Source organism: Anomaloglossus baeobatrachus, chromosome 9 (genome assembly GCF_048569485.1).
Source record: "Anomaloglossus baeobatrachus isolate aAnoBae1 chromosome 9, aAnoBae1.hap1, whole genome shotgun sequence".
NCBI classification, from domain to species: Eukaryota; Metazoa; Chordata; class Amphibia; order Anura; family Aromobatidae; genus Anomaloglossus; species Anomaloglossus baeobatrachus.
The window spans coordinates 35,691,683-35,715,349 of record NC_134361.1 but is presented as its reverse complement, the minus strand read 5'-3'; the positions used below and the strand labels follow the sequence as shown (position 1 = coordinate 35,715,349).

The following is a 23,667-nucleotide window of genomic DNA, read 5'->3' as shown; positions in this document are numbered from 1 at the left end:
ACCTCACCTTCTTTGTGTCCTCGTCCAGTCCATCAATTTCAGAAAGATTTGCATCTGTTGGTTCTGGTGAGAGCACTCAGGTTCTACTTCCCGCTTGGCGCTCCTGCGCCACCCGGATGCACTCTTTGTCCTTGTCGCTGGTCGGCGTAAACAGTCGCAAGCTTCCAGATCCACCCTTGCTCGGGGGCTCGAGGAACCAATTCTTGAAACCTACAGTTCTACTGGGCTTCTGGTTCTCTCAAGGCCGAAGGCCCATTCTACCAGAGCCGTGGGTGCATCCTGGGCATTACGGCACCAGGCTACGGCTCAGCAGGTGTGTCAGGCACCCACCTGGTCGAGTCTACTTACTTTTACCAAGCATTATCAGATGCATACCTACGCTTCGGCAGACGCCAGCCTAGGTAGATAAGTCATTCAGGCGGCGGTTGGCCACCTGTAGGAGAGGGCCGTTTGACGGCCCTATCATGAGGTATTCTTTTACCCACCCAGGGATTGCTTTTGGACATCCCAATTGTCTGGGTCTCCCAATGGAGCGACAAAGAAGAAGGGAATTTTGTTTACTTACCGTAAATTCCTTTTCTTCTAGCTCCAATTGGGAGACCCAGCACCCGCCCTGTTTTCTCGGGGTTTTTCTGTTTTTTCGGGTACACATGTTGTTCATGTGGTATGGTTCAGTTCTCCGATGTTTCCTCGGATTGAATTGGTCTTTAAACCAGTTATTGGCTTTCCTCCTTCTTGCTTTGGCACTAAAACTGGTGAGCCAGTGATCCCACTGGGGGTGTATAGCCAGAAGGGGAGGGGCCTTACACTTTTAAGTGTAATACTTTGTGTGGCCTCCAGAGGCAATAGCTATACACCCAATTGTCTGGGTCTCCCAATTGGAGCTAGAAGAAAAGGAATTTACGGTAAGTAAACAAAATTCCCTTCTTTTGTTACTTACCGTAAATTCTTTTTCTTATAGTTCCGTATTGGGAGACCCAGACATTGGGTGTATAGCTTCTGCCTCCGGAGGACACACAAAGTACTACACTAAAAAGTGTAGCTCCTCCCTCTGAGCATATACACCCCCTGGATAACGAGATCTAGCCAGTTTAGTGCAAAAGCTGAAGGAGAATAGCCACCCACAAGTAAAGACAGAGCAAGAACCGGAACAACCGGAGTCTCTGTCTACAACAACAGCCGGTGATAACACGCGGAACAAGAAACTGCCAACAGGCAACAGGGAGGGAGCTGGGTCTCCCAATACGGAACTATAAGAAAAAGAATTTACGGTAAGTAAACAAAATTCTATTTTTCTTTGTCGCTCCATTGGGAGACCCAGACAATTGGATGTATAGCTTCTGCCTCCGGAGGCCACACAAAGTATTACACTCAAAAGTGTAACCCCTCCCCTCTGCCTATACACCCTCCCGTGCATCACGGGCTCCTCAGTTTTATGCTTTGTGTGGAAGGAGGCACACATCCACTCACACATCTCCATTTTAGTCAGCAGCAGCTGCTGATTGTATCGGTTGGAAGAAAAGAGGGCCCCCACGGGGCCCCCGGCATGCTCCCTTCTCACCCCACTGAGTCGGCGGTGCTGTTAAGGTTGAGGTACCCATTGCGGGTACGACGGCCGGAGCCTCATGCCGTGTTTCCTTCTCCATCCCTTAGGGCTCTGGTAGAAGTGGGATCCGAAGCGGTCATCCAGGTTCTGGGACCGTGCTCCCTCCGCAGCCCCTGAGGGAATCTGCTGGACAGGAGCTTATCTATCTTCAGGGACAGGGCCCTGCATCCACGAGGTACTCTGTGTCCCCATGGGGAATGTGTATGGAGCGCCTGGTTCCCGGACGCCGCAACTGGCTGCTGAATTGTGAAGACCGGGGACTACCGCGCCGACCGCGCCTGCTTGTCGGCCGCGGTATTAAATTTAGTCCCCGGCTTCATCGCGGCCTAGTGGCAAAACTCCCGCCCCCGGGCCTGTCTATCAGAGATAGGGGCGGGACAGCCGACCTGACGTCGGATGTGAGGGCCGGGGCATCCTGTATGCTCCCTCCCCCCTCACTGATCACTGTGGGGACCCAAGATTCCCGCACTTTTCCTAACGCCGCCCACGGCTTCACTCCTCCCCTGAGAGCTCCGGCAGCCATTTTTCGGACATTCTGCCGGTGGAGAATCACAGAGAACAGCTCTGCAGCTCTGGGAGACCAAGCCAGGGAATCTGGAGCTCACACACCCCGCTTTTTAGCGGTCGGTAAGCCGCACCGGTCACTCGGTGTTGGTCCCCCTGGGTGCCGGTATAGATACGTATATATTTACTTATTTTTGTTCGGCCGGGCTGTATACCCTTTTTTCTATATACCCTCAGTGATCACGCTCCTAGGACACAACAGCATGTCGTCCACAAGGAGCAAGGGCACTAAAGCACAGGGTTTTTTTGCGACATGTACCTCTTGTAGGGCTATGTTACCTGCGGAAAACAAGTATTCCCAATTTTACAAAATTTATTACAATAAAATTTTCACACCAACAGTGTAAACAAACATATGACCATATAGGCCATGTACATAAATACATAGATGAATAAGTTTCAGGAGATTAGCAGTGGTTCACATTCAGAGAAGGGTCAAAGGACTTAACTCATAGGCTAGAATTAGTTATTCATTCAGCACCATTGATTTTTGGAGCATAGCAGTCCATACAGTCCATTATACTTGTTGCTCTGTAGACATCCTTTTAATAGAATTGAACCATCAGCTTAATACTTCCATATGGCAAATTCCACCTCAATACTCCACCTCGACGCGTTTCCCCACACAGAAAGTGCGGTTCATCAGGAGGCTATGAAGTAAGTATATTGAATCAACATGGAGATATATATAAGATATAAGACATCAACATGGAGATATAAGCTGATGGTTCAATTCTATTAAAAGGATGTCTACAGAGCAACAAGTATAATGGACTGTATGGACTGCTATGCTCCAAAAATCAATGGTGCTGAATGAATAACTAATTCTAGCCTATGAGTTAAGTCCTTTGACCCTTCTCTGAATGTGAACCACTGCTAATCTCCTGAAACTTATTCATCTATGTATTTATGTACATGGCCTATATGGTCATATGTTTGTTTACACTGTTGGTGTGAAAATTTTATTGTAATAAATTTTGTAAAATTGGGAATACTTGTTTACCTTGTCAAACTGAAATATTCCCGGGACTTTATTGATCCATTTTTATATATATCTATGTTACCTGCGGGTTCTACCTACCCTCACTGTGAGCAATGCTCGGCCCCTGTTACGCTTGCTCAGCTGGAGCCTCGGTCACTAGTGGGCCCCTCGGCTCAGGCAGACCCCCCTGCTTCCACTGTCCAGGTGGCAGCGACAGAGTTTGCAGTTTTTGCTGAAAAGCTCTCAGAGTCACTCTCACAATCCATGACTCAATCTATGGACAAATGGTCTGCCAAGTTGCTGGAAGCCCTGCAGTCCGGACCGGTCCTTACACAGGCCCCGGACCCTGTTAGATCGGCGCCTCCAGGTCCCTCTCGGTCCACCCCGGCCGGGGTGGGCCCTAGGTCTCACGTGGAGGACTCCTCCACGGACCACAGTCCCAGACCAGCTAAGCGGGCTCGCTTGGAATCTTCCCCGACTTCCTCACGCTGCTCGGGTTCCCAGCTTGAGGACTCTCTGGAGGACGAGGCGGACGTCGCAGCTCAGGGCTCTGACCCTGATGTTGCTCTCAATCTTGATACACCTGAAGGGGACGCCTTAGTAAATGATCTTATCTCGTCCATCAATCAGGTGTTAGATCTATCTCCCCCGCCTCCACCTATAGAGGAGTCGGCCTCTCAGCAGGAGAAACACCAGTTTCGGTTTCCCAAACGTACACGGAGTGCATTTTTTGATCACTCTAACTTCAGGGATGCCATCCAGAAGCCCAGAACGGTTCCTGACAAGCGCTTTACTAAGCGCCTTACTGACACACGTTACCCCTTCCCCGCTGACGTAGTTAAGGGTTGGGCTCAATGTCCCAAGGTGGATCCCCCAGTCTCCAGATTGGCGGCTAGATCTGTGGTTGCGGTTGCAGATGGCTCATCACTAAAAGATGCCACTGACAGGCAGATAGAACTCCTGATGAAATCCATCTATGAGGCCACGGGAGCGTCTTTTGCCCCGGCTTTTGCAGCCGTGTGGGCACTCCAAGCTATCTCAGCTTGTCTGGCTGAGATTAATGCGGTCACACGTACGTCTGCCCCACAGGTTGCATCTTTAACCTCTCAGGCGTCGGCGTTTTCTTCCTACGCCATGAACGCAGTCCTAGACTCTGCTAGCCGTACAGCGGTGGCATCCGCTAATTCTGTTGCAGTCCGCAGGGCCATGTGGCTGCGCGAATGGAAGGCAGACTCGGCTTCCAAGAGGTTCTTAACCGGTTTGCCGTTTTCTGGCGAGAGATTGTTTGGCGAACGATTGGATGAGATTATTAAGGAATCCAAGGGAAAGGACTCCTCCTTACCCCAGTCCAAGCCTAAGAGACCTCAGCAACGAAAAATACAATCGAGGTTTCGGTCCTTTCGTCCCTCCGCCAAGCCACAGTCCTCTTCGTCCAATAGACAGGACAAAGGCCAGAGAAACTCCTATGCGTGGCGGTCTAAGTCACGCCCCCAAAAGACCGCCGGAGGCACTGCCCCCAAGGCGGCCTCCTCATGACTCACGGCATCCCCGAACCGCATCCTCGGTCGGTGGCAGGCTCTCCCGCTTTCGCGACGCCTGGTGGCCACATGTTCAAGACCGATGGGTGAGAGACATCCTGTCTCACGGTTACAGGATAGAGTTCAGCTCTCGTCCTCCGACTCGTCTCTTCAGAACCTCCCCGCCCCCCGCGCGGGCAGACGCCCTTTTTCAAGCAGTGGAACAGCTGTCACTGCAGGCAGGGGTGCAATCTCTGATTCAGACTCAGTCACACCCCTTGAGACGCCTCATGCACTTCCTGGGGAAGATGGTGGCAGCGATGAAAGCAGTGCCTTTCGCGCAATTCCATCTGCGCCCGCTCCAGTGGGACATTCTCCACAAATGGGACAGAAGGTCGAACTCTCTCGACAGGAACGTCTCTCTTTCCCTTGCAACAAAGACGTCTCTTCAGTGGTGGCTTCTTCCCACTTCTCTATCACAGGGAAAATTCTTCCTGCCCCCAACCTGGGCTGTGGTCACCACGGACGCGAGCCTGTCAGGATGGGGAGCGGTGTTCCTCCATCACAGGGCCCAGGGAACCTGGACTCCGATAGAGTCTTCCCTTCAGATCAATGTCCTGGAGATAAGGGCAGTGTATCTAGCCCTAAAGGCGTTCCATCGGTGGCTGGAGGGCAGGCAGATCCGTATCCAGTCGGACAACGCCACTGCCGTCGCATACATCAACCACCAAGGCGGCACACGGAGTCGTCAAGCCTTCCGGGAAGTCCGGCGGATTCTGCAGTGGGTGGAAGCCACAGCATCCACCATCTCCGCAGTTCACATACCGGGCGTAGAAAACTGGGAAGCAGATTTTCTCAGTCGTCAGGGAATGGATGCGGGGGAATGGTCCCTGCACCCAGAAGTGTTTCGAGAGATCTGTCGCCGCTGGGGAACGCCGGACGTCGATCTCATGGCGTCACGGCACAACAACAAGGTCCCGGCCTTCATGGCACGATCTCAGGATCACAGAGCTCTGGCGGCGGACGCATTAGTTCAGGATTGGTCGCAGTTTCGACTGCCTTATGTATTTCCTCCTCTGGCAATGCTGCCCAGAGTACTACGCAAGATCAGGTCCGACTGCCGTCGTGCCATTCTCGTCGCTCCAGACTGGCCGAGGCGATCGTGGTACCCGGATCTGTGGCATCTCACGGTGGGTCAGCCGTGGGCGCTGCCAGACCGCACAGACTTGCTGTCGCAAGGGCCGTTTTTCCATCTGAATTCTGCGGCCCTCAACCTGACTGTGTGGCCATTGAGTCCTGGCTCCTAGCGTCTTCAGGGTTGTCTCAGGATGTCATTGCCACTATGAGACAGGCCAGGAAACCGACGTCCGCCAAGATCTATTACAGGTCTTGGCGGATTTTCTTGTCCTGGTGTTCTGATAAAGGTTTTACTCCCTGGCCTTTTGCCTTACCCACTTTTCTTTCCTTCCTTCAATCCGGAATGGATAAGGGGTTGTCACTTAGTACTCTCAATATTCTTTCAAAAGCGCCTGGCCAAGCTTCCGCAGGTCCGCACGTTCCTGCAGGGAGTTTGCCACATAGCACCCTGTTAAGGTCCCAGGGTTCAAGCGGGCGCTTGTAAGGTGGGACTAACGGCTCTTCAGAAACCACCTTTTGAGCCGCTGCGGGATGTCTCTTTATCACGTCTTTCGCAGAAGGTGGCCTTTCTAGTGGCAGATACATCACTCCGGAGAGTGTCGGAGCTTGCAGCACTGTCATGCAAAGCCCCCTTCCTGGTTTTTCACCAGGATAAGGTGGTTCTCCGTCCTGTTCCGGAATTTCTCCCTAAGGTGGTATCGCCTTTTCATCTCAATCAGGATATCACCTTACCTTCATTTTGCCCTAATCCAATTCACCACTTTGAAAAGGATTTGCACTCATTAGATCTAGTGAGAGCACTCCGATTCTACGTGTCTCGCACAGCGCCCCTGCGCCATTCAGATGCGCTCTTTGTCCTTGTGGCCGGTCAGCGTAAGGGTTCGCAAGCTTCCAGGTCAACCTTGGCTCAGTGGATCAAGGAACCGATTCTTGAAGCTTACCGTTCTTCGGGGCTTCCGATTCCTTCGGGGCTGAAAGCCCATTCTACCAGAGCCGTGGGGGCGTCCTGGGCATTGCGGCACCAGGCAACGGCTCTACAAGTGTGCCAGGCAGCTACGTGGTCTTGTATGCACACTTTCACAAAGCACTATCAAGTGCACGCCTATGCTTCGGCAGATGCCAGTCTAGGTAGGCGAGTCCTTCAGGCGGCGGTAGCCCACCTGTAAGAGGGAGTCGTGTCGGCTCTTGTTATCGAGGTATTCTTTTACCCACCCAGGGACTGCTTTTGGACGTCCCAATTGTCTGGGTCTCCCAATGGAGCGACAAAGAAGAAGGGAATTTTGTTTACTTACCGTAAATTCCTTTTCTTCTAGCTCCTATTGGGAGACCCAGCACCCGCCCCTGTTCCCTTCGGGCTAGTTGTTCTTTTGTGTACACATGTTGTTCATGTTCAATTGTTTCATGGTTTTCAGTTCTCCGAACATCCTTCGGATTGAATTTACCTTAAACCAATTTATAAGTTTCCTCCTTCCTGCTTTTGCACCAAAACTGAGGAGCCCGTGATGCACGGGAGGGTGTATAGGCAGAGGGGAGGGGTTACACTTTTGAGTGTAATACTTTGTGTGGCCTCTGGAGGCAGAAGCTATACACCCAATTGTCTGGGTCTCCCAATAGGAGCTAGAAGAAAAGGAATTTACGGTAAGTAAACAAAATTCCCTTCTTCTTTATCGTTCCTATGGGAGACCCAGACATTGGGACGTCTCAAAGCAGTCCATGGGTGGGAATAAACAGGAAACTGAGAAGTAGGCGGAGCCTAGCTTCACAAATGGGCGACAGCCGCCTGAAGGATGCGTCTGCCCAAGCTCGCATCTGCCGAAGCATGAGCATGCACTTGGTAGTGCTTTGAAAAAGTATGCAGGCTAGTCCAAGTGGCAGCCTGACAGACCTGCTGAGCCGTAGGCTGGTGCCTGAAAGCCCAAGAGGCACCGACAGCTCTGGTCGAGTGTGCCTTGATCCCCGGCGGGGGAGGCACCTGAGAACACTGGTAGGCATCGGATATGGCCGACCTAATCCAACGAGCTAAGGTCGGCTTAGAAGCCGAGAGGCCCTTACGCCGACCTGTGGTTAACACAAAAAGAGAGGTGCACCGCCTAAGAACAGCGGTGCGAGACACATAGATCCGGAGCGCCCGCACCAGATCCAGAGTATGCAACGCTTTTTCAAAGCGATGAACAGGAGCCGGACAAAAGGAAGGCAGGGAAATGTCCTGGTTAAGGTGGAAAGGAGAAACCACCTTAGGGAGAAAGTCCGGAGTCGGACGGAAAACCACCTTGTCTTGATGAAAAACCAAAAAAGGTGACTCCGAAGAGAGCGCAGCCAAATCAGAGACTTCTCCTGAGGGAAGTTATGGCCACTAGAAAGACCACTTTCTGTGAAAGAGGAGACAAAGAAACCTCCCTAAGAGGCTCAAAGGGGGGTTTCTGCAAGGCCGTGAGGACCAGATTGAGGTCCCAGGGATCCCAGGGCCGCCGGTAAGGCGGAATGATGTGAGACGCGCCCTGCATGAAGGTGCGCACCTGAGCCAGCCGGGCGATACGCCGCTGGACGCTGGAAAAAGCACTGACAGAGCCGAGACTTGTCCCTTGAGGGAATTGAGGGATAGTCCTAGCTGCAGACCGGACTGTAGAAAGGACAGAACGGTCGGCAAGGAAAAAAGCCAAGGAGCATGGCCGGAAGAGCGACACCAGGACAGGAAAATTCTCCAGGTCCTGTGATAAATTTCCGAGGAAGACTTCCGGGCCCGAGTCATAGTGGAGATGACTTCAGGAGGAATACCAGAAGCCGTCAAGATCCAGGACTCAAGAGCCACGCCGTCAATCTGAGAGCCGCAGAATTCTGGCGGAAAAACGGACCTTGTGAGAGAAGGTCTGGACGGTCCGGAAGATGCCACGGCACCTCTACGGACAGATGGAGCAGGTCTGGGTACCAAGCTCGCCTGGGCCAGTCCGGTGCAATGAGGATGACCCGACGGCCCTCCATTCTGATCTTGCGCAGAACTCTGGGCAAGAGAGCTAGAGGGGGAAACACGTAGGACAGACGAAACTGGGACCAATCTTGAACCAGCGCGTCCGCTGCAAGGGTCTGAAGATCGTGGGAGCGAGCCACGTAAACCGGAACCTTGTTGTTGTGCCGGGATGCCATTAGATCCACTTCCGGAGTGCCCCACTTGCGGCACACTGCCGGATGCAGGGACCACTCGCACTGTCCACGGTTTGACGGCTGAGATAATCTGTTTCCCAGTTTTCCACGCCTGGGATGTGGACTGCGGATATGGTGGACTTGGAGTCCTCCGTCCATTGAAGGATGCGTTGAACCTCCAACATTGCCAGGCGGCTGCGTGTCCCGCCTTGGTGATTGATGTAGGCAACCGCTGTCGCGTTGTCTGACTAGACTCAGATGTGCTTGCCCGCCAAAAGGTGGTGAAAGGCTAGGAGAGCTAGAAGCACAGCTCTGGTTTCCAGCACATTGATCGAGAGGGCTGACTCGGACGGAGTCCTAGTGCTCTGTGCTCGGTGGTGGAGACATACCGCTCCCCAGCCGGATAGACTGGCATCCGTGGTGAGGATCACCCAGGACGGGGCCAGGAAGGAGCGTCCCTGAGACAGAGAGAGGCCGAAGCCACCACTGAAGGGAGCCCCTGGTCTGTGGCGACAGAGCCACTAACCTGTGCAAGGAGGAAGGCTGCTTGTCCCAACAGCGGAGAATGTCCAGCTGCAGAGGACGCAGATGGAACTGGGCAAAGGGAACAGCCTCCATTGACGCCACCATCTGACCCAGCACCTGCATCAGGTGCCTGATGGAATGACGGCGGGGCCTCAGCAGAGTGCGCACCGCCAGATGGAGGGACTGCTGTTTGACTAAGGGCAGCTTCACAAGTGCCGGCAGAGTCTCGAACTGCATCCCTAGGTACGTGAGACTCTGGGTCGGAGTCAGAGTGGATTTGGGCAGATTGACAAGCCACCCGAATTGGGTTAGAGTGGCGAGAGTGAGCGAGACACTCCGCTGACAGTCTGCGCTGGATGAAGCCTTGACTAGAAGGTCGTCCTTCCGCAACCACTGCTGCCATGACCTTGGTGAATACTCGAGGGGCCGTGGCTAACCCGAAGAGGAGAGCCACAAATTGGAAATGTTCCTCTCCGATTGCAAAACGTAGCCAACGCTGGTGTGAAACTGCAATTGGCACATGCAGATAGGCATCTCTGATGTCGATGGATGCCAGGAAATCTCCTTGGGTCATTGAGGCAATGACTGATCGCAGAGACTCCATGCGAAAATGCCGCACCTGAACATGCTTGTTGAGAAGCTTGAGATCCAGGATGGGCCGGAAGGAACCGTCCTTTTTGGGGACTAGGAAGAGATTTGAGTAGAAACCTCTGAACCGTTCCCGGGCGGGAACCGGTACAATTACTCCGTTGGCCTGCAAGAATGCCACGGCCTGAGAGAAGGCGGCGGCCTTGGAGCAGGGGGGAGTTGACAGAAAAAATCTGTTTGGCGGGCTGGAAGAGAATTCTATCCTGTAGCCGTGGGAGATGATATCCCGCACCCACTGATCGGAGACGTGTTGAAACCACACGTCGCCAAAGTGGGAGAGCCTGCCACCCTGGTTTTAGTTTGTGGCATGGAAGTACTCTTCCCGCCAGTAGCTTCTTTAATAATTTCATCCAGTTGTTCACCGAATAGCCTGGATCCAGCAAAAGGGAGCCCAGCAAGGTACTTCTTTGAAGAAGCATCTGCCTTCCACTCTCGAAGCCACAAGATTCTGCGGATAGCGAGGGAATAAGCCGAAGCCACCGCAGTGCGGTGAGAAGCCTCCAGCATGGCAGACATGGCATAGGATGAAAAAGCTGAAGCTTGGGAAGTTAAGGAATCCATTTCGGACATAGATTCCCTGGTGAGGGAATGCATCTCCTCTAGAGAAGCAGAGATGGCCTTTAGAGCCCACACTGCTGCAAAAGATGGGGAGAACGAGGCTCCAGCCGCCTCATATACAGATTTGGCCAGAAGGTCAACCTGGCGGTCAGTGGAATCCTTAAGAGAGGTGCCATCAGCCACTGGTACAACGGTCCAGGCTGAGAGTCTAGACACCGGAGGGTCTACCTTTGGTGAATGAGCCCAATTCTTGACCACCTCAGGTGGAAAGGGAAAACGGTCATCAGAACCACGCTTTGGGAAGCGTTTGTCAGGACAGGCCCTAGGCTTGGTCACAGTGGCCTGAAAACTGGAGTGGTTAAAGAACACACTCCTTGTCCTCTTAGGCAAGGTAAACTGGTGCTTTTCTGCCAGAGAGGGTTGCTCCTCTGATACTGGCGGATTGAGGTCCAGTACAGAATTAATGGATGCAATCAAATCACTAACATCTGCGTCACTTTCGGACAGATCAATGGGGCACATGGAGGTAGAGTCCGAGCCCCCAGTAAAGGCATCCTCCTCGTCCTGCGAGTCAGCTCGTGAAACAGAGCCGCGGGATGAGGAAGGAGAGGGAACCCTGCATCTCCTTTTAGGAGGACGGGGTCTGGGACCAGATGAAGAATCCTCTGTGAGCTCTGCTGAGATAGCCCTAGCAGCAGAGGCACCCTGTGAAGGGGGCTGATGCATGTTCAGCAAAGTCCGGGACAGCTGTCCCATGGAGTCGGCAAAAGACTGGGAGATTGACCTAGAGAAGGATTCTACCCAAGCCGGGGGTTCAGCCACCGGAGCCGGAGCAGCCGGAGGGACCACTGTGGGTGCGATTCCAGGCTGAGGCATTGTCAGGTTGTATGAGCTTACATGCAGTGCATATTGAGTACAGCCTTGCAGCCTTGCTCCTGGTGTGAGACATGCTGCTGAAGTGGGGGCTCTGAGCCAGAATGACCCCCAGAGAGTATATAAGAAGATCCACAACTGGAGGTTGTGGCTTCCAGACCGTTTGTGTGCCCTCCAGATCCAACAGCCCGGACCCCCAAGCAGCTTAGCAGGGATGCTGCAGCCAGCGCTGATCCGGAGAAAAAACGCTGAGAAAATGGCGCCGGAGCGAGGAGAGGGGGCGGGACCTGCTCTGAGAGCGGGATCTGGAGGGCCAAGGAGATTTACAGGGGAGGGGACATGTACTCAGAGAGGAGTGTCCCTCCCCTGTGCCGAACGGCCGCTGGGCGGAGCCGCACTGTCCCTCTGCATGATTGACATGCGAGGGCAGTCAAATCGAAAGTAGGCCTCCGGCGAAGCCGGGGCCTAAATTTAAGCGATGCAGCCGGCGCGCAGGCACCATCGGCGCAGTTCTCAGGCGACAGCCAGAGAACCGGCCGGAAATGTCACAAAAGTTACACAGCACACTCTCCCACCATAATAAAGTACCGAGACCCCCCGAATATAAACGTCTCAGGTACTTAGCTGCTGAGACGCAGGGTTCCAAGTCCCTGGGGATGAGTGCTCCGTCCAGCAGGGTCCTGAAGGGCTGCGGATGGAGACCGGCCTCCTGCAAAGCATGGAGAACCGTGCTGGCTCCCACTTCAAGCCAGAGCCCGAGGGATGGTGAAGGAGCGCGGCATGTAAGGCTCCAGCCTTGTAAATCAACCTTAACAGCACCGCCGACACAGTGGGGTGAGAAGGGATATGCCGGGAGTCCAGGCTTGGACCCGCTTTTCTTCAAAAACTTTCCAAAAATGAAAAATCAGATGAGAATGCATGTGTGGATGTGTGCCTCCTGAACACAAAGCAATGAACTGGCTAGATCTCGTTATCCAGGGGGTGTATATGCTCAGAGGGAGGAGCTACACTTTTTAGTGTAGTATTTTGTGTGTCCTCCGGAGGCAGAAGCTAAACACCCATGGTCTGGGTCTCCCATAGGAACGATAAAGAAAGGATAAACCCGTTTGTGCTGCAGTCACACTTTTTTTTTTTTTTTTGCAGTATATATAAAAAAAACAAACATGGACTTCCATGTAAGTTTGGCTGTGATAAAATCCCACCATGTGGTGGGGGAACTGATGGGCGCACACCCTGGACTGCATGTCTTAAATGCTGTGGTCAAAGATTAATAGTTACATTTAAGAGGTTAACATGAGCAGTGGGAGCTCAGCTGCACCCGCTGCTAGAGGCTGTGTAACATAGCCAATATCTGGCAGGTATGGAGCGGGTTCAGCGCCTTAGTCCACTCCATACTTCAACATGCACGGTTTATGTATAGCAGATGTTCGGAAGTGGTTAAAAAAAAAATAAAATTTTTTTGTTTTGTTTTTTTTTTTTAAGCTCTGTTTAAAAAGTAAATCACATGTAAAAAATAAATAAAAAAAATGAAAGAAATGAAAGAATAAATGATCTGCACCTCAGAAGCTCCACTGATGGTATAATGTTCTGTTTTAGGAGGCGCTGGATAAACTTTTAATTAAAGAACATCAGAAGATTCTTCCTGGGTGTCTTGTAGATTATCACTATGCAGGTAAGAAAATCTGCTGGCACAGGAGAGCCTAAAGGCTGCTTTACACACAACAAGATCGCTAGCGATGTGACACGCCCAGATCATGGTTACGATTTGCCAAGATCGCTCATAGGTCGTTTTGTAGCGGTCACACGTACACACCTCACAAACGACACAACATCGTTCAGCGATATATTGTTTGACCAAGGCGGTCGTGTGGATGTTGTTCGTCGTTTGCAGGGTGTCAAACGTAGCAATATGTCTGCTGCGTTCCAAACGACGAACAATATTTTGAAACTGAACGACGTGTCAACAATCAACGATTTTCATCCTATTTGCGAACGTTCGGAGTCACACGTAGGTGTCACACGCAACGACGTCGCTAACGATGACAGAAGTGCGTCACGAAAACCGTGACCCCGACGACATATCGTCAGATAAATCGTAGCGTGTAAAGCGGGATACACAGCGACTTATTTGGCTGTGACAGAGATTGTGCGGCCATAGATCGCTGTATGCGGCTGCTCCTTCTCAGCATAGTGCAAGTGAAAGGGGCCGTTTTATGACCCGCAAGGTACCATGACAAGCAAATTGCAAAAAATCCAACTCCTTCTGTCTTTTTGTGATTTGCCTGCGGCAGTACCATGTAGTTCACAATGCGACCCCATGCTCTTGCACTATGCTGAGAGGTAGCAGCATCATCCAGCGATCTGTGCAGCCCCGGCCTAGAGATCTACTGGTATTCCTTCTGATGCAGCTTTCTGGCCCCTCACTGTAATATTAGTCCTGTCTGACTTTTCAGTACTATTTTGTTATTACGCAGGTTCGGATCATTGGTCAGTAACTGAGAAACGGCAGTTTAAGAACGCTTACTACAAGGAAAGGAAGAACTTCTCCTATATACAGGCGATGGTAAGAATACAATCAGCCAGATACTCACAAACTCATTCAAAACCAAGCTGGTGGTTGTATCAAGATCGTTCTTCAGGAGCTCACTGCTCGTCTGCGACGTGGCTGAGCTGCAAGCCCAAACTATGCGCTCTCCCTTGAAGCAAGTAAGGCCGGCTTTGCACACTACGACATCGCAGGTGCGATGTCGGTGGGGTCAAATCGAAAGTGACGCACATCCGGCGTCACTTGCGATGTCGTAGTGTGTAAATCCTAGATGATACGATTAACGAGCGCAAAAGCGTCGTTATCGTATCATTGGTGCAGGCTCCGACATTTCCATAATGCCGCTGCAGCGACAGTTGTTCCTCGTTCCTGCGGCAGCACACATCGCTGTGTGTGAAGCCGCAGAAGCGAGGAACATCTCCTTACCTGCCGCCGGCGGCTATACGGAGGAAGGAGGTGGGCGGGATGTTTACATCCTGCTCATCTCCGCCCCTCCGCCGCTATTGGCTGCCTGCTGTGTGACGTCGGTATGACACCGCACGACCCGCCCCCTTAGGAAGGAAGCGGGTCGCCGGCCAGAGCGACGGTCGCAGGGCAGGTGAGTGCATGTGAAGCTGGCGTAGCGATAATTTTCGCTACGCCAGTTATCACAAGATATCGTACCTGCGACGGGGGCGGGGACTATCGCGTGCGACATTGCAGCATCGGCTTGCAATGTCGCAACGTGCAAAGCCCGCCTAAGGGCTCGGTTCCACTTGTGTTTTGCACGGATGAGTACAATCCAATGAAATATGGGATTGCTCTCATTCTAGTGCAAAACTATGGGACAGTGTCCATCTGCGATTGATTTCTCATGCCATAGCGGCATGTGGAATGAATCACAGCAAGCTGCGTTTGGCAGCGAGTCTCGGCTCACCCCCCCCTTCCCTATACAAGTCTATGGTAGCATGTGAAACATCGCACTGCACTCACACGTCATCCGAATGCAGTGTGATGTATGCAGAGACAGGCCCGGGAGGAGATGGGGAGAAAGTGCTCTCTCCCTCTTCTCCGCAGCTGTGTCCCGATCGCAAGATCACATCAGTCGCATGACCCTCGGCTGACGGTCATTAGCGTATCACTTCCGATGCTGTTGCATAAGCTATGCGCAAGTGGAACCATACCCTAACACAGGTTTGCATCTGTAGCATCGGAGGGAAACTGAAGCGATTCAAATTCAGCAATCTGGTAGGTGTCAGAGCAGCACTTACAAACTTTATAACAAAACAGCCTGTAAGCGCTGCACTGCTTGCTTAGGAAAACAGCCACCACTGCTAGACTGCAGAGGTGGCTGGTAACCTCGGCAATGAGCAGTAAACTAGTGTATATCAGATAGCATTTAACCCAATATTATACTATGGAACATGGTCAGTGATTTTTTTTTATCATGCCGATGAAAACTGCTTTGATAAAGATTGTAGAATAGCGTTCCATAAAGCGTAGCCTTCCACGCCTTTTCACCATGTAACACAATATGTAAGCTTACTTTTTTTGTAATTCAAAATGAACAAATATTTTATTAAGAAGCCGGAACAAAAAGGTCTTCCATTTTTTTTTTCTCTCTCAGTGGAGAAGATGGAGAGATTAATCTCTTCTCACATGTGCGAGAATCACAGTAGGGCCTAAGGCTGTGTCCGCACTTTGCGTTTCCACCTGCGTTTCAGGTGCTTTTTAGGTCCGTTTTGAACTGCACCTTTTTCATGCCAAAAGGCATGCGTTTTGAATTTCCAGCAAAGTCTATGGAAAATATGGATTTCTTTGTCGCTTCATTGGGAGACCCAGACAATTGGGTGTATAGCTATGCCTCCGGAGGCCACACAAAGTATTACACTAAAAGTGTAAAGCCCCTCCCCTTCTGCCTATACACCCCCCGTGCTCACGGGCTCCTCAGTTTTTATGCTTTGTGCGAAGGAGGCAGACATCCACGCATAGCTCCACAGCTTAGTCAGCAGCAGCTGCTGACTATGTCGGATGGAAGAAAAGAGGGCCCATAACAGGGCCCCCGGCATGCTCCCTTCTCACCCCACTTTGTCGGCGGTGTTGTTAAGGTTGAGGTACCCATTGCGGGTACACAGGCAGGAGCCACATGCTGTTTCTTTGTCGCTCCATTGGGAGACCCAGACAATTGGGTGTATAGCTATTGCCTCTGGAGGCCACACAAAGTATTACACTTAAAAGTGTAAGGCCCCTCCCCTTCTGGCTATACACCCCCAGTGGGATCACTGGCTCACCAGTTTTGTGCTTTGTGCGAAGGAGGCAACACATCCACGCATAGCTCCACTTTTTAGTCAGCAGCAGCTGCTGACTATGTCGGATGGAAGAAAAGAGGACACATATAGTGTCCCCAGCATGCTCCCTTCTCACCCCACTGTATGTCGGAGGTGTTTGTAAGGTTGAGGTACCCATTGCGGGTACGGCGGCAGGAGCCCACATGCTGATTCCTTCCCCATCCCTTTTTACAGGGCTCTGGGTGAAGTGGGATTTACCGGTCTCCAGGCACTGAGACCGTGCTCCATCTACAGCCCCTGGAGAAGATGCTGGATGGAGCGGAGTACATCAGGGACATGGCCCTGCTTCCTCAAGGTACTCTGTGTCCCCGTGCATTTGGCGCTCACACCGCAGCATGCTGGGTGTTGTAGTGCGCCGGGGGACATCAGCGCTGCGGCGCCTGTGCCATGGCCTCATTCAGCTTTGCTGAAGCAGGCTCACTTATGGGAATTGGTCGCGCCGGCCGCTGGGACTGCGGCGCGGCTGGCACTTGTAGTGCGCCGGGGACTTCAGCGCGGCCTGCGCTTTTACGGCGGCCGCGCTGATAACTAGAGTCCCCGGCTTTTGCGGCCTGCTTCCGTTCGTTCCCGCCCCCAGACCTGCCAGTCAGGAGAGGGGCGGGACGCTGGCCACTTCCAGGAATCGGTCGCGCCGGCCGCTGGCAGCGGCGCGGCTGGCACTTGTGGTGCGCCGGGGACTTCAGCGCGGCCCGCGCTTTTACGGCGGCCGCGCTGATAACTAGAGTCCCCGGCTTTTGCGGCCTGCTTCCGTTCGTTCCCGCCCCCAGACCTGCCAGTCAGGAGAGGGGCGGGACGCTGGCCACTTCTATGAATCGGTCGCGCCGGCCGCTGGAACTGCGGCGCGGCTGGCACTTGTGGTGCGCCGGGGACTTCAGCGCGGCCCGCGCTTTTACGGCGGCCGCGCTGTTAACTCGAGTCCCCGGCTTCTGGGCCTAGTCTCCCTTCGTTACCGCCCACAGCCCTGACAGTCAGGGTAGGGGCGTGACGCTGCATAGAGCAGAGCTGAGAGCTGGAGTATGTTTTGCATACTCCACCCCTCTCACTGTGTGCACTGTGAATCCGGATTCCCGCACTTTCTCAGGCACGCCCACGGCTTCCTTCTCTACAAGGACACCGGCAGCCATTAGTGTCAGTTTCTGTACGATACAGAGACAAGTGTGGAAGACCCTGGCATTCTGATAGTCACACAATCGCTGTAACAGGCGTTAAGCAGCACCTGTGGTGCTAACCCCACTAGTGCAGAAGTGCACTTATAGATATGCTTGTACTATATACATTGCACTGTTTGGTCGCACGTTGTATATACCCTCCTGGATTATGCGGAGGAGTTATCAGCATATTCTCTGTGTAAAACAAAGGTGCAGAACCACATGTTTTTCTATACAGCTGGTACAGCATGTACGGCTATACGGCCGGCAGGTACATAGACTCCCATTCTATGCACTAATGGCCAGGGGATGAGGACGGTGTCTGCAGTATTTACTGACAGTTTTTCTGAGACTATGGCTATGATACTAGAAGCCTAGCAGTCCGGACATGTCTCTCACAATATGGGCACTGTTGAATCATTGATCCATGGCCCCCCTCAGTGTGAATAACTAACAGCTCCGGGAATGTCACACGCATCCCAGAGTCACGGCTCTGCACGGACGTCAGTCCCAGACAGCCTAAGTGGGCTCGCTATGAGCGGCCTCGGTTTCATCAGGGTCCTAACAGAAGGACTCGCTGTGTAATGAGGCGGAAGTAGCGGCTCAGGATTCTGATCCTGAGACCGCTCTCAATCTGGATACACCTGATTGTGACGCCATAGTAAATAATCTTATAGCGTCCATCTATAGAATGTGGGTTATTTCTCACAGCTCCTCCAGTGGAGGAGTCAGCTTCACGTATTTTTCTGGACCACTCTGCCTTCAGAGAGGCAGTCCAGGAACACCACGCTTATCCAGATATGCGCTTCTCCAAACGGCTTAGGATACACGTTATCCCTGTCCCCTGACTTGGTCAAGGACTGGACCCAATGTCCCGAGCGGCATCCTCCAATCTCCAGGCTTGTAGCTAGATCCATAGTTGCAGTGGGAGATGGAACTGCAAACTCAAAGATGCCACTGACAGACAGATGGATCTCTGGTCGAAAGCCATCTATGAGGCTGTCGGCGCACCGTTGGCTCCGGCATTCTCTCCCTTGGGGCACTCCAAGCTATTTCAGCTTGTCTTACACAGATTGACACGGTTACACGTACATCTGTGCCGCAGGTGGCATCCTTAACCTCTCAAATGTCTGCATTTGTTTCTTACGCGATTCAGGTTGTCCTGGACTCTGCGAACCGTGCGGCGGTAGCCTCCGCTACTCCGTGTTTTTAAGCAGAGCCTGGTCTGCTCGTTAAGTGAATGGAAGGCAGATTCTGCTTCCAAAAAAGGTTGCCTAACCAGTTGCCTTTTTCTGCTGACCGACTGTTTGGTGAGCGTTGGATGTAACCATCAAACAGTCCAGGGGTAAGGATTCATCCTTTCCTCAGCCCGGACACAACAAACCCCAACAGAGCAAGAGACAGTCGGGGTTTTCGGCCTGTTCGAGGCTCGGGCAGGTCCCATTTTTCCTCGTCCAATGTGGACTCAAAAGGATCAGAGGAGCTAAGATTCTTAGCGGGCTCAGTCTCGCCCAAAAAAGCGACAGTCTGAAAACCCGCTTCCAAGGCGGCTTCCTCATGACTTGCGGCCTCGGTCGGTAGCAGGCTCTCCCGCCTTGGCGATATTTAGCTGCCATAGGTCAATGACCATTGAGTGTGAGACATTCTGTCTCACGGGTACAGGATAGAGCTCACTTCTCGTCCTCCAACTCGATTCTTCAGCATTTCTCCACCTCCCGGCCGGGCCGCTGCTCTTCTGCAAACAGGGTGCACTCTATAGGCAGAAAGAGTGATGACCCCCGTTCCTCTTCAGGAACAAGGTCACGGTTTTTACCCCAAATTTTTTGCGGTACCTATAACAACGGGCCGTTCCGTCCCGTTCTGGATCTAAAAATGCTCAGCAAGCTCGTGGACACCAGGCGGTTCCGGATGGAATCCCTCCGCCATGTCATCGCCTCAAGGTCCCAAGGATATTTCCTAGCATCATTAGGCATCAAGGATGCTTATCCACACGTGCCGATTGATCCAGAGCACTAGCGTTTCTACGCTTCGTTATAGGAGACGAACACCCTCTGTTCGTAGCTTTACCTTCCGGCTAGCGACAGTCCAACTGGTCTTCGCCAAGGTCAGGGCAGCAGTAGTCACAGTCCTGCACTCTCAGGGTCACTCTGTGGTCCCGTATTTAGACGATCTACTTGTCAAGGCACTCTCTTAGGAAACAGGCCAACACTGCCCGAACGTTGCGCTGGAGACTCTCTAGAGTTTTGGGTGGATCATCAACTTTTTAAAGTTAGATCCGACCCCGACCCTATCGATAACATATCTAGGCATAGAGTTTCTTACTCTCTCAGCGATAGTGAAGCTGCCGCTAGACAAACAGCATTCACTACGGGCTGCAAGCTCTTCTTTAAGAACCAGTCGCACACATTGAGACGCCTCATGCACTTCCTACGTAAGATGGTAGCAATGGAGGCAGTTCCTTTCGCGCAGTTTTACTGCGTCCACTACAATGGGACATTCTCCGCCAATGGGACGAGGAGTCGACGTCCCTCAACAGAGTCGTCGTTCTTTCTCAGGCGGCCAAGGAATCTCTACGGTGGTGGCTTCTTCTCACCTCTTGGTCAAAAAGAAGGTCCTTCCTATCCCCGTCCTGGGCGATAGTTACGACAGACGCGAGTCTATCAGGGTGGGGAGCAGTTTTTCTCCACTACAGCGCTCAGGGTACGTGGACTCTGCAAGAGTCCACTCTTCAGATCAATGTTCTTGAACACAGAGCAGTGTATCTTGCCCTACAATCCTTCCAACAGCGGCTGGAAAGCAAGCATATCCGACTTCAGTCGGACAGCTCCACAGCGGTGGCATACATCAACCACCAAGGAAGAACGCGCTGAGGAAAGCCTTCCAGGAAGTCCGGCAGGTTCTGATGTGGGTGGAAGACACGGCATCCACCATATCCACAATTCACATCCCAAGTGTGGAAACTAGGAAGCTGACTTCCTAAGTCGCTGAGGTGTGGCCGAAAGAGTATGGTCTCCTCACCCGGACGGGGTTCAGGAGATCTGGCGCCGCTGACAGAGGCCGGACGTCGATCTAATGGCGTCACGGCACAACAACAATGTGCCAGCTTCATGGCACGGTTTCACAATCATCGAGCTCTGGCGGCAAACGCCTTAGTTCAGCATTGGTCGCAGTTCCAGCTACCTTAGGTGCCACCTCTGGCATTGTTGCCCAGAGTACTGCGCTAGATCAAGACCGACTGCGGCCGCGCCATCCTCGTCGCTATCAGGATTACCTCAGGACGTGGTTGCCACCATGAGACAGGCTAGCATACCAACGTCCGCCAAGATTGACCACAGGACGTGGAAGATGTTCTTATCTCGGTGCTCGGCGCAGGGTGTTTCTCCCTGGCCGGTTGCATCGTCTATGTTTCCTTCCTTCCTGCAATCTAGGTAGGAAAATGGGTTGTCGCTCAGTTCCCTTTAGGGACAAGTCTCAGCGCTATCTGTATTTTTTCAGAAACGACGACTTCCTCAGGTACGCACGTTCCTACGGGGAGTTTGTCTTCTCAGCACTCCGTACAAGCGGCCGTTAGAGCCCTGAGATCTGAACAAGGTTCTAATTGCTCTCCAGATGCCGCCTTTCGAGCCTTTGAAGGATGTCTCCCTTCCCGTTTTTCACGGGAAGTGGCCTTCTAGTAACGGTCTCGTCTCTTAGGAGAGTTTCCGAGCTAGCAACGCTCTCATACAAACTCCCTTCCTGGTCCTTCACCAGGACAGGGTAGTTCTGCGTCCGGTTCCGGATTTTCTCCCTAAGGTGGTATCCCATTTTCATATCAATCAGGATATCACCTCACCTTCTTTGTGTCCTCGTCCAGTCCATCAATTTCAGAAAGATTTGCATCTGTTGGTTCTGGTGAGAGCACTCAGGTTCTACTTCCCGCATTGCGCTCCTGCGCCACCCGGATGCACTCTTTGTCCTTGTCGCTGGTCGGCGTAAACAGTCGCAAGCTTCCAGATCCACCCTTGCTCGGGGGCTCGAGGAACCAATTCTTGAAACCTACAGTTCTACTGGGCTTCTGGTTCTCTCAAGGCCGAAGGCCCATTCTACCAGAGCCGTGGGTGCATCCTGGGCATTACGGCACCAGGCTACGGCTCAGCAGGTGTGTCAGGCACCCACCTGGTCGAGTCTACTTACTTTTACCAAGCATTATCAGATGCATACCTACGCTTCGGCAGACGCCAGCCTAGGTAGATAAGTCATTCAGGCGGCGGTTGGCCACCTGTAGGAAAGGGCCGTTTGACGGCCCTATCATGAGGTATTCTTTTACCCACCCAGGATTGCTTTTGGACATCCCAATTGTCTGGGTCTCCCAATGGAGCGACAAAGAAGAAGGGAATTTTGTTTACTTACCGTAAATTCCTTTTCTTCTAGCTCCAATTGGGAGACCAGCACCCGCCCTGTTTTCTCGGGGTTTTTCTGTTTTTTCGGGTACACATGTTGTTCATGTGGTATGGTTCAGTTCTCCGATGTTTCCTCGGATTGAATTGGTCTTTAAACCAGTTATTGGCTTTCCTCCTTCTTGCTTTGGCACTAAAACTGGTGAGCCAGTGATCCCACTGGGGGTGTATAGCCAGAAGGGGAGGGGCCTTACACTTTTAAGTGTAATACTTTGTGTGGCCTCCAGAGGCAATAGCTATACACCCAATTGTCAATTGTCTGGGTCTCCCAATTGGAGCTAGAAGAAAAGGAATTTACGGTAAGTAAACAAAATTCCCTTCTTTTCTATACAGCTGGTACAGCATGTACGGCTATACGGCCGGCAGGTACATAGACTCCCATTGTATGCACTAATGGCCAGGGGATGAGGACGGTGTCTGCAGTATTTACTGACAGTTTTTCTGAGACTATGGCTATGATACTAGAAGCCTAGCAGTCCGGACATGTCTCTCACAATATGGGCACTGTTGAATCATTGATCCATGGCCCCCCTCAGTGTGAATAACTAACAGCTCCGGGAATGTCACACGCATCCCAGAGTCACGGCTCTGCACGGACGTCAGTCCCAGACAGCCTAAGTGGGCTCGCTATGAGCGGCCTCGGTTTCATCAGGGTCCTAACAGAAGGACTCGCTGTGTAATGAGGCGGAAGTAGCGGCTCAGGATTCTGATCCTGAGACCGCTCTCAATCTGGATACACCTGATTGTGACGCCATAGTAAATAATCTTATAGCGTCCATCTATAGAATGTGGGTTATTTCTCACAGCTCCTCCAGTGGAGGAGTCAGCTTCACGTATTTTTCTGGACCACTCTGCCTTCAGAGAGGCAGTCCAGGAACACCACGCTTATCCAGATATGCGCTTCTCCAAACGGCTTAGGATACACGTTATCCCTGTCCCCTGACTTGGTCAAGGACTGGACCCAATGTCCCGAGCGGCATCCTCCAATCTCCAGGCTTGTAGCTAGATCCATAGTTGCAGTGGGAGATGGAACTGCAAACTCAAAGATGCCACTGACAGACAGATGGATCTCTGGTCGAAAGCCATCTATGAGGCTGTCGGCGCACCGTTGGCTCCGGCATTCTCTCCCTTGGGGCACTCCAAGCTATTTCAGCTTGTCTTACACAGATTGACACGGTTACACGTACATCTGTGCCGCAGGTGGCATCCTTAACCTCTCAAATGTCTGCATTTGTTTCTTACGCGATTCAGGTTGTCCTGGACTCTGCGAACCGTGCGGCGGTAGCCTCCGCTACTCCGTGTTTTTAAGCAGAGCCTGGTCTGCTCGTTAAGTGAATGGAAGGCAGATTCTGCTTCCAAAAAAGGTTGCCTAACCAGTTGCCTTTTTCTGCTGACCGACTGTTTGGTGAGCGTTGGATGTAACCATCAAACAGTCCAGGGGTAAGGATTCATCCTTTCCTCAGCCCGGACACAACAAACCCCAACAGAGCAAGAGGCAGTCGGGGTTTTCGGCCTTTTCGAGGCTCGGGCAGGTCCCATTTTTCCTCGTCCAATGTGGACTCAAAAGGATCAGAGGAGCTAAGATTCTTAGCGGGCTCAGTCTCGCCCAAAAATGCGACAGTCTGAAAACCCGCTTCCAAGGCGGCTTCCTCATGACTTGCGG

At 52.3% G+C, this 23,667-nt stretch overlaps 1 protein-coding gene across 1 annotated transcript in view; it reads left to right on the top strand.

The window, feature by feature from the left end:
• ZNF541 (zinc finger protein 541) overlaps nucleotides 1-23,667 on the top strand; it is a 158,458-nt gene that overhangs the window by 89,976 nt on the left and 44,815 nt on the right. Inside the window, exons 10-11 of the mRNA XM_075324844.1 lie at nucleotides 13,145-13,220; nucleotides 14,023-14,111. Of these exons, the coding sequence (XP_075180959.1) occupies nucleotides 13,145-13,220; nucleotides 14,023-14,111 (165 nt within the window). The remainder of the gene's footprint in view (nucleotides 1-13,144; nucleotides 13,221-14,022; nucleotides 14,112-23,667) is intronic.